Source organism: Triturus cristatus, chromosome 1_2 (assembly GCF_964204655.1).
Source record: "Triturus cristatus chromosome 1_2, aTriCri1.1, whole genome shotgun sequence".
Taxonomy (NCBI): Eukaryota; Metazoa; Chordata; class Amphibia; order Caudata; family Salamandridae; genus Triturus; species Triturus cristatus.
In genome coordinates this window covers 287,085,203-287,100,455 of record NC_140580.1, presented here as the reverse complement: position 1 = coordinate 287,100,455, position 15,253 = coordinate 287,085,203, and the positions used below count along the sequence as shown (strand labels likewise).

Genomic DNA, 15,253 nt, shown 5'->3' with positions numbered 1-15,253 from the left:
ATAAACCATGTGGATGGCACAATAGGTGCTGCAGTCCACAGGTAGCATTTAACTTCCAGGTCCGGGATGCATTTTTTACACCCTATACTAGGAACTTCTAGGTATGTAAAATTTGTTATTTGAGATAAACTAATTTAACCATAATTAAAAGGGGAGCACAGGTACCTTACTCTTGGTTAGCTGGGGTAAATTGCACCGGGATAAAATTCAAAACAAATAAGACAAAAATTAGGAGTAAATCACACAAAAGATGGTAATTTCCTACAATTACGAAATACAACCACTACATGGTGTTAACACAAAACCTTCCAGAATCAGACCCAAAAGACAACATTACAAGTATGGGAGGTAAGACTGTGCAATTACACTAAATTCTGTGAAGTTTGAAAACAATATGTAAATTATGTGGCCTTTCCTGGAATAAAAATCTAATGTGAGGACATACCATTCATGCAAGATACCAGCAGAGGACTGAGAAGAAAATGTTTCTCAGTTTTGGTTTTACTTCTCTCACACAACATTTTCTACTTGAACCATTCTCCTGCAAGCAAAAGTACCACAGAATCTTTCATCCAAGAACTTTCAGCAAAAGTCACCAATATTGCTTAATTCTGAATTCACTAATTTCATGAGATTTATTCCGTAAATTGACATCAAGAATAATGGCAAAATGTCTAGCTGAAATGGCTTCACATCTAAGGTGGGAGAAAAAGCATGTTGATCAGTATCTACATGACTAGCTAGTGAAGGTGAGCTTGTTCCAATGATGCTATAGCATCATAAACCTAGTGGTGTTACTCCTCAATTGGGACTCACAACGATCATGGACACATTTTCTCTCATACTATCAAAACAGAAATTGTTCTGTGGAACAGAGATCAATATGGTCACAGTTATGGCAGTATCATTTTCAAAGAGAGACCGGACATTCCAGGAAAGGTTCACCGTTAGCAAAAATCACTGTCTCTGACAGTGAGAACAATAAAAAAAAATGTTGTGAATAATGGCATCATGCATTCTTTTGATACCTCATGCGTGAATGCACTTGCATCTTGTACAAGATTCGCTAATGAAACAATAATCTCAGGCCTTGAGTAGTGGTGGATGGAACTTGCAGTGTTTCACTCCGTGGGATTCAGTGGAGTTACATAAAAAATCTGCAAGATTCCTCAGTGTTCCACCAATGGTCAGAAAACATGCAGATGTGCTGGCCAGCTCTGCAATATAGCACCAGTAGTGTGAGCAACGTGGGAAAATCATGCAAGTGGCACCATACGTTGTGCAAGAGCCTGCGGCCATTCAAGCTGATTTTGCTGCTGCTCCAGAAGAAAATCTACTTAACTGGCAGCAAATCTTCTCTAGTGGCAGCCCTGTGACCCTGAACGCTTGCTTTTGACTGCCTGCATTAGAAAATATTGCTAGGGGACGCCAAATCTCACCTGCACTCACCTATTCTCATTTTCTGAGAAAAAAAACACCACTTAGCAATTGGCGGTCTTTGCCCTGAACAGCAGGTGAAAGAGCAGCGCACAGTGACCAAAATTCCACCAATTAAAACATTCAACCCACCCTTAGCCTTGAGGGAGAGAAAAGATCTAGTGGTTGTCACAATAAAGGTGCAATGAGTGCTACAATGGTGAACATGGAAGAACATAAGAGGAAGAACTTGGAATAATCAGTTCCCACACTAGCTGCCAAAATCTAACATTGCAGGAGGAAGGGCAGTGAGGAATCTGCGCTTAGATAGACTATCCACCAGAAAGAGCATTACTGAAGGTAAGCAACTTATTCTTTTGATGGATACTTCTAGCAGATTCTTCACCTTTAAGAATAGAAGCTACAGAAGTACCTCCCAAAGGTGGAGGTCTGAGAAGTGGACTCAGATAAGGAAGTCTTACAGGACCAAGCTGGCAAAATGGCCCTCCCTTTGGCCGTGACTGCCAAAGCAATAATGTTTTGTGAAAGTCTGCACTCATGCCCACCATGTAGACTGGCAGATATCTAGAACCCTAGAACTGACACCCCCCCACAAATCTAGTTGTAGATGCCTTGACCCCAGTGAAATAAGTCCACAGGCCTTCTGAAGCGTGCAGATTTTAATGCAGATGACTAGCCACCTGGACCAAGTCCTCTTTTGTATTGCCTTGCCTGTCTTGTCTTCCAGTGAACCCCACAAAGATCAGATAATTCAGACAAGGGTCTCTCGTACAGTCAATGTAGAAACGCTAAGCTCTCAGAGGTACAAGATGGTGGAGCCTCTCCTTTTCTTTCGAACGGTGCAGTGGAGCAGAAAATGATAGCAGGTGGATTAATTGACTGTCATGGATGGGTAGTACTACCTTTGGCAGGAAGGCAGTCTAAAGGCCTCAACACCAATTTGCTTGGAAAGAAAGTGTTGCAGGAGCTTAACATGTTGAGTGCCTGTCGTTCACTCGGTACTAAGAAATGATGGAGATTAGCAACACTCTATTGATCATTAAAAGCCATAGTGACCCACTGTGCATAGGCTCACATGGTTTGCACAAAACAAAAGTCAGAATTAGATTACACCTCTCTAAGGCATGAAAAAAAACTTTTGGTTAGAGCATATGCATCAGGCCCTTTAGAAAACGCATCAGAGTCGGTGATTTCAAGAGAGAGTGTAGATCAAGAAAATATAAAAGGCCAAAAAGGCCAACAAATAACCCCTAATTGTATTCACTGCAAGGCCATTCTGGGCCATTAAAAAAAAAAATCATGAGAGTTTAGCCTGCAAAGAATCTAGCTGACGTGCTCTACTCCAGGCCACAAATGTTTCCCTTCTCCCTTCTCCTTGCACGAATGAACTTCATGAATTGACATTTGGCTACAAGAATGACATATACCACTACAGTAGGCAAATTGAAAAAAATCAATAGTCTCCACTCAATAGCCATGCATTGAGGTGCAGGTTTTGGAAATTTGGGTGCAGAGTCCTCCCCTGTTGCTGAGACCGTATTTTCTCCTTAAGGGGTAGATCGATCGACATGTAAATGCTAAGCTCTGAGTACCACATCCTACTGGCGTATTCCACTGCTATTAAGATGACTTGGGCAAGGTCTGTCCTGTCTTTCTCAGAAATCAAGGCAGGAGAAGCAGTGGTGGGAACACGTACAGGAGACCGTTTATAGTGATGGCCATCACAGACAGAATTCTTCTATCAATTACCTTTTGGAGGAAACTCCAGTGTGCAGATGCTGCACTGCACATTCTGGATGGTGGTGAACAAAGTTACCCAGAGCGTGCCCGTTTGATCGAAGATGCTCTGCACCACCTGAGGGTGGAAATGCCACTCATGGTCCACAAGCAGATCTCTAGTAAGCTCATCTGCTCTAGCGTTCACTGACCCCGCTATGTGGTTGGCCACCAAAAATATTTTCTGCTGGTTAGGTCACCTCAAGCCGCACAGAGCCTACTGGCAATGGTCCAAGGCCCCTAAAGCACCTTGCTTGTATGATGTGGGAGTCGTGTTTTCCATTAGGACCTGCACCAGCCTTTCCTTGATAGTCAATAGGAAGGGTTTCAGGGCCAGTCAGTTCACCAGAAGCTTCAAAAGGTTGATGTGAAGCTGGCTTTCTACTGGAGACCAGAGGCCTCTGTTCTCTATCCCTCCATATGAACTCTGTAACCTATTAACAAAGCATCTATTACAACTTTGACATCCAAGAGAAAAGGGAAAGTGGCCTGCCAATTGTTTGGTTGATGCTTGAGTACCACCACATGAGGTCCTGAGCCATCCCTTGTGAGATCTTGACGCTGCCAGGGAGACAGCCATGCTAAAGCCATTGAAACTGTAGGTTCCATTGCAGAGACCACATCTTCCATCTGGCTTAAGAGAAGCAAGGATGCATGATGACAGTAGCTCAAGAAGCCCTAGAACTTTCTTCACCGAGACCCAGGAAAAAAGCTGGAAATGTTTAGATCATATCCTGAATGCCCTGGCCTCATTGCAGCAGTGGAAAGGCGTGGCACACCACTGTATCCAGTATAACTCTTATGAAGGGAATCCTTTGCATAAGTCTCATGTGAGATTTCAGCTCACTGATGGACAACCTGAAGAAGATCAAGAGCCCAGTCGTTGTCATAGGTGGTCTATGACCGACTATAGTGAACCCGCCTGGAGCAGTTAGACTTTCAGGTATGGGAATACATGTATCCCTGACCTCAGAAGTTACGGCCTGACCACCGGCATCACTTTTTTAAACACCCGGATGGGCAAGGTAAGGCCAAAGGACAGCACAGCAACTTTGTCATAATTTTGACTGCACCATGAACCACATTTAGGTCTTGTGGGACTGTAGGGCAGGTACGAAAATACACGTCTTGCAATTCCAGGGACACCTTCCGGGCTGTTGGATCCAGAGCAGAGAGTACCTGAGCCAGAGCAAGAATTCTGAATTTGTTCTTCGGAAAGGTATTCAATGGCGGTTGAGTATTCGCCTGAGACCTCCGTCCTTATTCTGGATGATGAAGTAGAGTGAGTATCACCCCTTGCCCCTCTTGGAATCTGAAACCCACTTAAAGGTGCCTTTTGCCAGCAGGAGATTGACATTTTGCATCAAAATAGGGACATGATCTGCCACAAATCGCTATGTTGAAGGTGGAATAAAAGGTAGAAATAAAAAGCAGGTCGTAGTCTCTTTGAACAATCTGTAAGCCCATCGTTCTGATGTGACGGATTTCCAGATGAGGGCCATATCCTAAGAGAGCAAGAGCCCTAATTAGGAACTGCTGCAACAGGGGAGGAAAAGTCAGAGAATTGCTGTCTCTCATGAATAGGCCACGTTATACCACATACGTTTAGAACGCATGCCATTACAACGCGATCAATACAATGACTGCGTTGTTACATTGCAGACCATTTCAACGCAAGTCATTACTAAGACTTGCTGTAGTGGGGGCGCTGGATGTTGGAATAATATTATTTACTATTCCAACTCCAGTCTGCGCAACAGTAGGGAAGGTGCTGGATTTAAAATCCAACACCTTCTGCCTCCTACAGCAAGTCGTTGTACAGCTTGCGTTGTAATGGCATGCAAATGTGTAAAAATCTTTGTCAACGATGTTTACCGTCTCTCGTGGAGTGAATAGCCTCAGGTGCCACTAGTCAATAAAGTGGCTTCGGTTTTCAGATTAAGTAATTGTAGTCTAGCACTTCTGTTGCTTTTCACACTTCTACAGCAAAAAAAGGCATTTTTTTCCATTGGTGGACCACGTGACGAGTGCAGATTTGTCTCTTGTGAGGTGTCTAGACCACTGGCATTTTGCGAGTCTTAATAGAGTCCTTGATCAGTTTATTGAGGCGGAGCATGTAGTCCACCTTGGCATCATTATCAATGTTGTGAGAGGCATTGAGCAAGCCTTAGTATTGGCTTCAAGTGAGAGGTTGAGGCCAAGAGTCTGGCTGTTATTTCATAGCGTGACAGAGGCCTGACGAGTGCTGACATCAGTTTTTGAATCAGAGACCAGAGCCGGCAGAGTCGGCATAGCAATGCATAGAAGGAGCTGGCTTAGACTGTAGGGCTGGAGTCAATGTCTAGAACGGCCTTGTTGTGCCATGGGCAAGGGGACTGTGAAAGCCGGCCAGGGAGAACTGGCTGGGAAAAGTTCAACATCGGACTCTTGTGGCTCCTTGGGGCCCAAAGGTATGTCAGAGGGAGCAGGTAGCATGTGGAAATTTGTAGCATGCCATCCTTGATGATTGCTACTTGCAGCAGGTTCCAATGCAGCCTGGGAAATTTGAGTCATGCCCGGGCCAAATGTTGACCGATTTGGAGTCAGAAGACACATGATCCTTCGAGTGACACCCTAGCGACTTCTCGCCAAACTGCAAGTGGAGATATAGGGACGAGTTTGGCTTCATTTTCTTGCACATATAAAATGTTTTTGACTTTGACTTAGTGGAAGACTTTAATGCAGGAAGAGGGCTACATGCAGAACCGACCCTGAAATGTCAAGCGAGCATGGCCATGTGAGTTGAAGCAGCAGCAGGACTTCTGTTTTAAATACAACCTCTTCTTATGCTCGGTGACATTAAACTTCACCTCCGACTGCCTGATTGCCTTCTGGTGCATATTGCACAACTTCGAGTTGTGAAGAGCGCCCAAGCAGTGCAGAGAAGTCACGGATTGACTCCTGTTGTTCTCAGTAGAGACACCGTCCCTGGCACTTTGCCTGAGCAGAATTTGAAATCATTGGATCTCCAGCAAATTTGGGTGGCAGTGCTTGTAAAAATCACTGAATCCAGTGTGGCACCTGGGAATATTCTTGGTGAGGAATCTGTGCTAACAACTACCCATCAAAAACCTATATGGGCCTCACACTTCACACCCTCATTCAAAGGAGAATATAAGGTGTATACTCAATGCACAGTGTGTGAATCTAGAGTAGTCTCATACTGCAAAGAAAACTAGTTACCTACCAGAAATAGTAGTTCTGTAGCTTGAAACTGTTTGAGAGTTACGTCTGTTACTGCAAGCACATTGTTCACTTTTCAGTAAAATATACTCAGTACATGCATGCAAATAAAGTCCTGAGCAAAAATGAATCTTCATGTGGTGGCTACTTCTTAGGCATTGTGGGCTTACTGTTCATATCCAAGAGACTCATACTGGCTACAGGTGAGATTGATGCTAAAAAATTAAAGGTATATTCATTTCAAAGCTATGTCCAAATCCAGTTACTGGGTGGTATAAATGTAGAGCATGTGACTCAAGAAGACATCTAATCCACAACACAATTGTTACAGGCAAGTAACTACTTTCTTTCCACTGCATCATCACACCACAACAATAAAAATCTGTCCCCATCATATTCACCACCACATCAAAACATGATCAAATTTACCCATACAACCCCACACAGTGAGATGCTAAAAAAAAAACCATATATTTCTCCCCGCCTCCCCACACACCTATACTTAATAAACCCTACACTGTTGCTGCATATAGTTTTCATGTTTTATGGGTGTGAGGAAGCATCTTCCTCCAATCCATGTTTTGCACCAGTAATATGTGTGTGAGGGAACCTACCAATGTCCCTTCTTGCTCCTACCCTAGTCCAGTGCTTCCCTCTGGGTACGTTTTTACTACCACAGCTGCCCAAGCCATGCCTGTTTGTTTTGTTGGTGCAGCTTGGTAAAAGCCATATCACTACACAATAGGAAAACGACAGACATGAATGCTTATTTTGTGTTTATGCTTGCCAGAAGATGTAAGAATGAATGGAGGGATAAAAGACTTGGGTATTTCCAATGGAATGCATAAAGTACAATATAATCATATTCCAAAATCACTAAAAATAGCAAAAATGTGACGGAGAAGTGCTAGAATTAATTGCACTAGAGAATGTGTATCATTAAAAAAAAAGTGCCTGGTCTTGCTCCTAATCATTAGCCTGACACTATACTCAGGATATTAAGTTTTCCACTGACACTTAGGGGTGTGTAGGGAAAAAAAGTCCAGTGGGCAAGTGCTATATAAATATTCTGTCGTCGCCAAGCAACTGTTGTTATTTGCACTAACAGCCAAATATTTTAGGATATTTTTTGGTCTCTATGCAAAATCAGCTATACAAACCACCTCTCGGTGTGCCTTATGCACTGAAAATTACTTGAGGTCCATTCCAACCCCTTCTAATTTTGCTTTCTGTTCCATTGACTAAACATAAGCAAATGAGACCTGCACTGGCCTTGACTGAAGGGGGATCCGCCAACCAAGCTGGCAGGTAGCATTTCACCCCACCCCTCTTTACTTGGCGTTAACTACAAAGGGTTAAAAGCATATCCGACCGTACCAAGATCTGAGATCTAAGTAACATTGGCAAAGCCAGAATATATAGCAATTGGCCTCACCAATGTCGTTTAGCTGTGTTGCAGAATAGTGTGACTTCTGCACAGCATGGCTAAAAGCAAAAAACAATAGCACTACAAGCATTTTTCTTTTTACCTTTCGAAGTCATAGTGCACTTCCTTTGTAACGTTTAGCCCTGTGCGGGTTTGTACATGCAAACCAGAATGGCTTGGTAACTGATGGCACTTGTGACGTGATGAAGATGTATTTTTCAACATATGATGGTACACTCATATTTCTTTTTTTATTGTAGATATGTCACACCTGTGAAGTACGATAAGGAGAACTGTAGGACTTTTATGGACTACAAGGCATGTGAAAACAGAGTTGTCAGAAAAGATGACCCTACTGTTGAGTGCCCTATCTTTGCTGCAGTCGGCAGATAAAATATACAGGCTTCAAAAATAATCAAACATAATAATGTTGACTTTTTAAAATGAACAGTTGTTATTCTATCCTTTTCCAATAATGTCTACACATTTGTACAATAAAATATAGCTGCACCTCTTTGTTGTTCTCTTTCATTAGTACTCCATCAAACCCTTTTTTGCAGGAACTGATTATGAAATTGTACCACTGAGGTGCCCGATCATGAAGATAGCCATGGGTGAGGGATCAAGAGTTATTTTCTCTCAAATGGATGGAGTTTAATCTGGGTACCAAATAGGGATTTTCGCACAACATGTTAATGTTGATAAAATAGTTTCCCTCCTGTGGGTGAGTATTTGTTATGGCACAAAGTTGGTGGGTTGATTGGGCGCAAAGCTACTGTAAGGTTTGTGTGTAAGTACTCACAGGTATTTTATAACAACTTAGGTTTACCCATTCTTGAGAAATAAACCATATTCAAGTAAAGTCAAATCAACAATACAAATAAGGTAATATATACAATAGTAAAATGTTTGACTTGTTCACAGAGATCTGTAATCACATTATGCTGCATGTTTACAGTTCGTGTTTTTAAAAATTATGGCACGTATTGTGTTGCACAAGTACAGTAGTACATTTATTTATTTAGTGGGGGTTGTGTTTGCACTATACGTCACTAAGGCCACTTCAGAGCACTGCACCGAAAGAGTAAAAAACCCAGACAGGTTAAGGAACAAAGTACATAAGAGTTAGAGCACATCCAGTGTCTACGAAGAACTTAGATCTGGCATTCTTGCATTTTCCATTCCCTGCCATGTAGCCATTGGTCTTATTTGAAAGCCTGATGAAAAGTTTGGTTATAAGGAGTGCGTGAAAAGGAGGTGACCAGGGTCATTCGGAGATGGGGGATAAATGATGTTAGATAATTTCAGACTCTGGACCCCCAAGGATCTTCTACCAGTTGTCTAGCAAATGGCGTAGTTTTATCAGGTGGGGCATTAAAAAATAGGCTTCTGGCTGGAACGTACTGGCATGCCAGGTAGGTAAGTAGTGCACGATTACTTACCGGTAATTTTCGTTACTCTTAGTCCTACTCATCCCTGACCCAGTCCTTACCTATCAGGCAGGTTCAGTTGCCGAATCCCAGAACAGGATACAAAACAGGAAATACTATCTAATTCCACCCACCGTCAGCAAGGTACTAAAGGAGAGTAGACCTCCCCCAGCACTTCCTGTAATACCAAGCCTTGTATCGAAGGCCAATATACCAGGGGCGGCGGGTGGGCGGTAACAAATGGCTGGGTCAAGAGTGAGTAAGACTAAGAGTAAGGAAGATTACTGGTAAGTAATCGGGGCAGTACCTCTACCTCCCACTTCCCCGACCCAGCATATACCTATGAGGTATACCAAAGCTGAGTATCTAGAAAGACACTAAAGCCTCGCTCCAGAACTAAAAGTTCGAAACCTACTAATAAGTTAGCTAAGAGTAATATACCTATTATAGATGACCTAGAGGCAGACTCTGCTCCACCTTTTTCAACTTTATCTCCACCGGTATGGGCTACTCATTTACTAATTGATTTTCAAGCCCAACTGGAACAACTCATCAATTCCCATTTTTAAAATTTAGATGAGTAGAATTGAAAAAGTAGTTTCATTGATAAACATTAAAAATGGAGGACGAGATCTGCCTCCTATTTCAACTGGGAATACTATCGTGAAAGTAGCTCCAGGTAACACCAAGCAGGCCTCGCAAGGCCATAGCTCAAAGGAAGTTTCTTGTTTAGACAATCTGGTTCAGGGATCGGTCTCAATTAATACGAGCAAACGAACCCCAGAGACTAATGTCTCTGGCCCTGGTATTCCACCTAGGGTGCTTCCAGTTACAGATAGCCCGATTACCCGTAATCCATCTCCCACCCTTAAAGACACTAGTAAGCAGCGGGCGGGTCGGGGTTCGGCGCTCCAAGGCTCTGCTTCGAAAAATTTTGGTAATGTATCCCAACAACTTCCACTTTGTCCCCAGTTACCACCTGAGGCTTCTCCGTACGTGGTGGTTTTATCAGGGGTTCCTTCGTTGTCTGGTGAGCGTGGAGAAACTTTCCCCGAGTTGAAGAACAAAGTTATCTTTTGGTTGAATAGACACAGACCATTGTTGAGTTCGGGCCAGGGGGAAATTCTATTTGCTAGAAGAGTTAGCTGGTTGGGGAACAAACCCAAGGATATCGGTGGGAATTCTGTGATTGTTAATTTTAGGGATCCCGGAGTGGTCAATCACAACCTTGAGTGGGGAGGCCCGTGTAATCTGGGTTCAATCAATCCTCTCCCCTTGGGGTATTTCTATTCACGGGTTTTACTACCGGGTGGGCCCGTATCAACTTATTTCTATCACGGGCCACAGGTAGTGGAGTATAATGTACCCGTAGCTAACACTTTTAGTGTCTTGAATAGTGTGGACTGACTATGTCATCGATCGTGGCCTACCGTAATGTCCCCCAATGTGGCCGATTGTCGTGTGGTGGAGGGTGGGCGTGTTGAGGAGAGTTCTCCCCAGCATGCTTTAGGGGAGAAGCAAGCCGGAACAACAACGTCCACACACAGCCCATGTCTTAATAGTAGCCATTTGGGAGATGGTCTGGTTCTGGAGACCTCTCTAGGATCACGCCCGTTTAATGTGCTAGAGTCTTCCATATCTAGTCCCGTAAGGGCAGATTCCCGTAGATCTTTAATTGGGTCCTGGAACGTAGCAGGGCTTGGATCTAAGTTATCCAATCCAGAGTGGGGTGAGTTGGTGGACAAATATGACTTGTGTTTGTTCCAAGAGACTTGGTTGTTGACTCCCCCGATAAGGGTAGGCTTTGCAATATATGATATCCCGGCTGTGCAGGGACCCAGGGGACGTCCTTCAGGGGGATTATGTATTTGGGTAGCCACACATTTGGGGTGTTCAGTTAAAGTAATAGATTCTCAATCCCAGGACATCCTCTGTATTATACTTAAATACATGGATGGTTTGTCGGTGGCGGTCATTAATGTTTACTTGCGCCCTATTCCCATCCGGTTGGGGTTATCTACCCTAGAGGCTCTTGATGAACTTCTTTCTATCTTTCCTTCACCGTCACATAGAGTTATCGGGGTGATTTTAACTGTCATTTCGAACCTTTAGCAGGGATCCCCTCTGTGACCTTAGATGAAGAGTCTATTTGGCACATCCCGGAGTGCTCTATGTATTCGGTAAAGCGTCTAACACCGTTGGCCCTACAGATTAATAAGCTCCTAATAACACACTCTCTCAGAGCTTGTAATGGGAGACTCCCTCCCAATGCCCCAGGGAAGTGTACATATAAAAGAGTGGGAAAAAGTACAACTATTGACTATATTATGGTCAATATGGAATTCTGGCCCCAACTGAGTGTTTTTACTGTAATTAATAGGGTAGATAGTGATCATAATCTCTTATCACTTGAAGTAACACATACAATGGGACATCAATACGAACTGGGGGCATTGGAGATATTCCCTGACTCGAACTTAACCCTAGTGGCGGGGGGTAGGCGCATCAGGTGGGCTAAGTTTGTGTTAGCTCCTGATAAAATAGCTCATCTATATCAACATGTGGCCACCTCTCTAGCAGAGGCTTTTGAACTCCCGGTTGATAAATACGATCTCACCTATTTCCAGGAGCTGGAGAATATTCACTCTAAGCTTCTTTCTACTTTGGCCGATTATTTGTTTTTTTACACTTCAGTCAACACTAAGCTACGGGATAAAAATCAGGCCCACTGGTTTGACAATAACTGTAGGGCGGCCAAACGGGCTCTTGTGAGGGAGGTTAAAACTGGTTCCCTGTTGAGTATTTGGGAGGTTAGACACACATATAAACGTATTACTATGGAGTCCAAGTCTGAATGGGAGGCCTCGAGGTGAGCTAGTATAAAAGATGCCCTGGAAGGTCCCGATTACAGGGCCTTCTGGAACCTAGTTAGATCAGGCATGCTAGAGGGGCCCCCCGCTATAATACCTAACTTGAGTGAAGAGGTTTGGATAGCCCATTTCAAGCCTCTATTCACCCATTTGGATTCTGTATCTCCAGCAGACCTGGCCTCCCCATTGAAGGGTAGATCTGCTTCAGCACTACTAGTTGTAAGGGTCTCTGATTATCAACTTTGTACTATCCCTGAAATCCAGGCGGCTCTTAGAAGCCTTTCCTCTGGGAAGGCTCCCGGTCTGGACAGGATCCCGGACGATCTATTCATGAGTGAACAGAAGGTTTGGGCTCCCTATATTTTGCTATACTTTAATGCTATTTTTCATGGCATGGAGATCCCCCTAACCTGGCGGGGTGCCGAGATTATTCCCATTCATGAGAAGGCTTCCCCACTCGATCCGGCTAATTACCGACCCATTAGCCTCATTGATGTCCTGCGGAAATTGTTTGCTCGCCTTCTTTTAACTAGGTTGCAGAGATGGATGGATGAACACCACGTCCTAACTCCCCTCCAAGCGGGCTTTCGTGCCAAGGTTTCTACAATTGACCAACTGTTTAGACTTCAGTTAGTTTACTGGAAAACGGTGACCATGGGGGCTGGTAGCCTATACCTGATCTTTGTGGATCTCCGATCCGCGTTTGATCTGGTTCAGAGGGGCAAGCTCTGGGCAATACTGCTAGAGATGGGTGTTACGGTATACCTCTGCCACTTATTTGAACGTTTGCATCAAGGCACTTTTGCAAGGGTGAGGTATGGGAGGAACGGGGAGCTTTCCGCTCCCTTTGCGGTGGAAAGGGGTGTTAGGCAGGGGTGTGTTTTGGCCCCTACCCTATTTTCCTTGTTCATCAATGGTTTGATTGAACACTTAATGGGAGTGAGGGATTTAGATTCTACTAGTCTAGCAGCCCGTAAGATACCAGCCCTGATGTTTGCTGATGACACCCTTTTGTTATCAAAATCTCCTATGGGTATTCAGTGAACATTAGAGGCGTTTTGTTCTTTCTGTAGATCTAGAAATCTGGAGATTAATATTTCTAAAACCAAATATATGGTTTTTAATGCAAGACCATCAAATTATCCCCACCCTCCTTTGGAGGGCTCTGTGTTGGAAAGAGTCTCCACTTTCGACTATCTAGGGATAACACTAAATGATAAGATGGATTGGGGGTCTCATATGGCTAGGGCTAACATGAAGTTGGCCCAATCCTCTGGCGGTATACTAAAGGTTTTTAATGAGTGTGCATCTAAATCTCTGGGTCCGCCAGTGGAAATTTACAAGGCCCAGACTAGAGGTGGGACGCTTTACGGAGTAGAGTTATGGGGTCATGCTAATGCAACCTCTTTGTCTACTACCGAGAATAGTTTTATTAGACGCTTATTGAGACTTCCCCAGAGTACACCCCTGATCCCTTTAAGATTAGATATTGGTCTGGCCCCGATACAGGAGGTTATCCTTAATCGTCCATTGTTATACTGGAGTAGACTCTGGTCTACTCCAGAGCTCCAAAGCTATAGTGAGGACTTGAGGGACTTTCTGACTATAAGGGGCTCGGGTAAAATACCCTGGTTAAAACATGTCAAACAGCTTTGCTATGCACTGGGTGGGGGAGATATGTGGCTATTCCCTGAGGAAACTTGTCCCCTGATTACTAAAAGGGCGTTGGTCGTCGTACTCAAGCAATATCGGTGGGATCTTACTATATCAAATCTATCATTGGGTAGGTTGACCAATCGATTTTTGGAGGCCAAGGATAATTATTATTTTGAGAAATTCTTGGACGATATACAGCCCTCACTGGCAAAGAAGTTATATGTCCAATTTAGACATGGAACTCTTCCAGTGCGGGCTGTGACAAACAAGTGGTTTAATGTTCCCAATGTTTCAAGCTTATGACCTGGTTGTGAAAGCGTTGAAGAGACGGACCAGCACGTTTTGCTTTCTTGCCCGTTCTACTCTAGGGCTAGAGCTAAATGGATCGTCCCATTATGGAGGTATTTAGAATATTAAAATATGATACCACCTTTTTGATTGTGTTTGTTACCTCCAGATATCTTTTTTCTCTGTGGTGCGCAAAAGGTGCTAAAATCAAAAATAATAATAAAATTGCCTAAAATTGTGCTATCTTAATCATTTAATTTTAGAAGGCACACCCACTAGTATACAGCCTAGGGATTGATTCATAATTATAGGTTTTTGGGGGTTTTTTTCTTCTCTTTTTTATAGGATTTTTACTGCTTTTAATATTGTATTTGAAATCTACTTGAGGAATATTATTTGTATCCGGAGTCCCCAGAAGTGGAACTTTGTTGTATATTGTCATGTCCATATCTTAGTTGTTGTATACATATATGTGCTTTTATGGTTTTTATCCAATAATAAAGCTTTTCTGACTGACTGACTGACTGACTGATAAGATAATTACCAGGAGACAGAGAAATAAAGCAATACTAAGAGATTTAATGCCAAAATCTCCCGAACATTTGTACAACCAATGAAGGTGTGTAAAGGCCCAAGTTCCGACTCTACAAATTTCCTCTAATGTCACACCTTTAAATTCCACCTAAGAGGTAGCCATACCTCTTGTGGAGTTACCTTGCAGACTAGAAGGTCTTGGAAGATTAGAGCAGGCATAAGCCAAGGAAATAGTCTCTTTGATCCAGAGGCTCAGCGTGATCTTGGGTGCTTTCTTCTCTTTCCCTGTGATGCGAAAAGTGACAAACAGAGAATTGGATGTTCTCTATTCCTCGGATCTGTCAACATAAATTGAGAGAGCATGTTTAACGTCCAACGATATAACTACATTCCTCTTCAGAAGAAGGATCAGGAAAGAAAGTAGAAAGAATAAACTCTTGAGAAAAATGGAACTTTGACAGAACTTTAGGAAGAAAAGAAGGGTCTGTTCTAAGCACTGCTGAGTCATCCAGAAAAGTGATAAAAAGAGGATGACACGGGAGAGCATAACCTTTCCCCAACCAATGTGCAGAAGTGACGGCCACAAAGAAAAAGACCTTAAAGGAAAGAAATTT

General features: G+C 43.2%; 1 protein-coding gene across 1 annotated transcript in view; it reads left to right on the top strand.

The window, feature by feature from the left end:
* LOC146867181 (beta-microseminoprotein-like) overlaps window positions 1–8,375 on the top strand; it is an 88,461-nt gene extending 80,086 nt beyond the window's left edge. Inside the window, exon 4 of the mRNA XM_085603769.1 lies at window positions 8,122–8,375. Coding sequence (XP_085459895.1) covers window positions 8,122–8,254 — 133 coding nt within the window. The 3' untranslated portion in view covers window positions 8,255–8,375. The remainder of the gene's footprint in view (window positions 1–8,121) is intronic.
* Window positions 8,376–15,253: the final 6,878 nt, after the last annotated feature.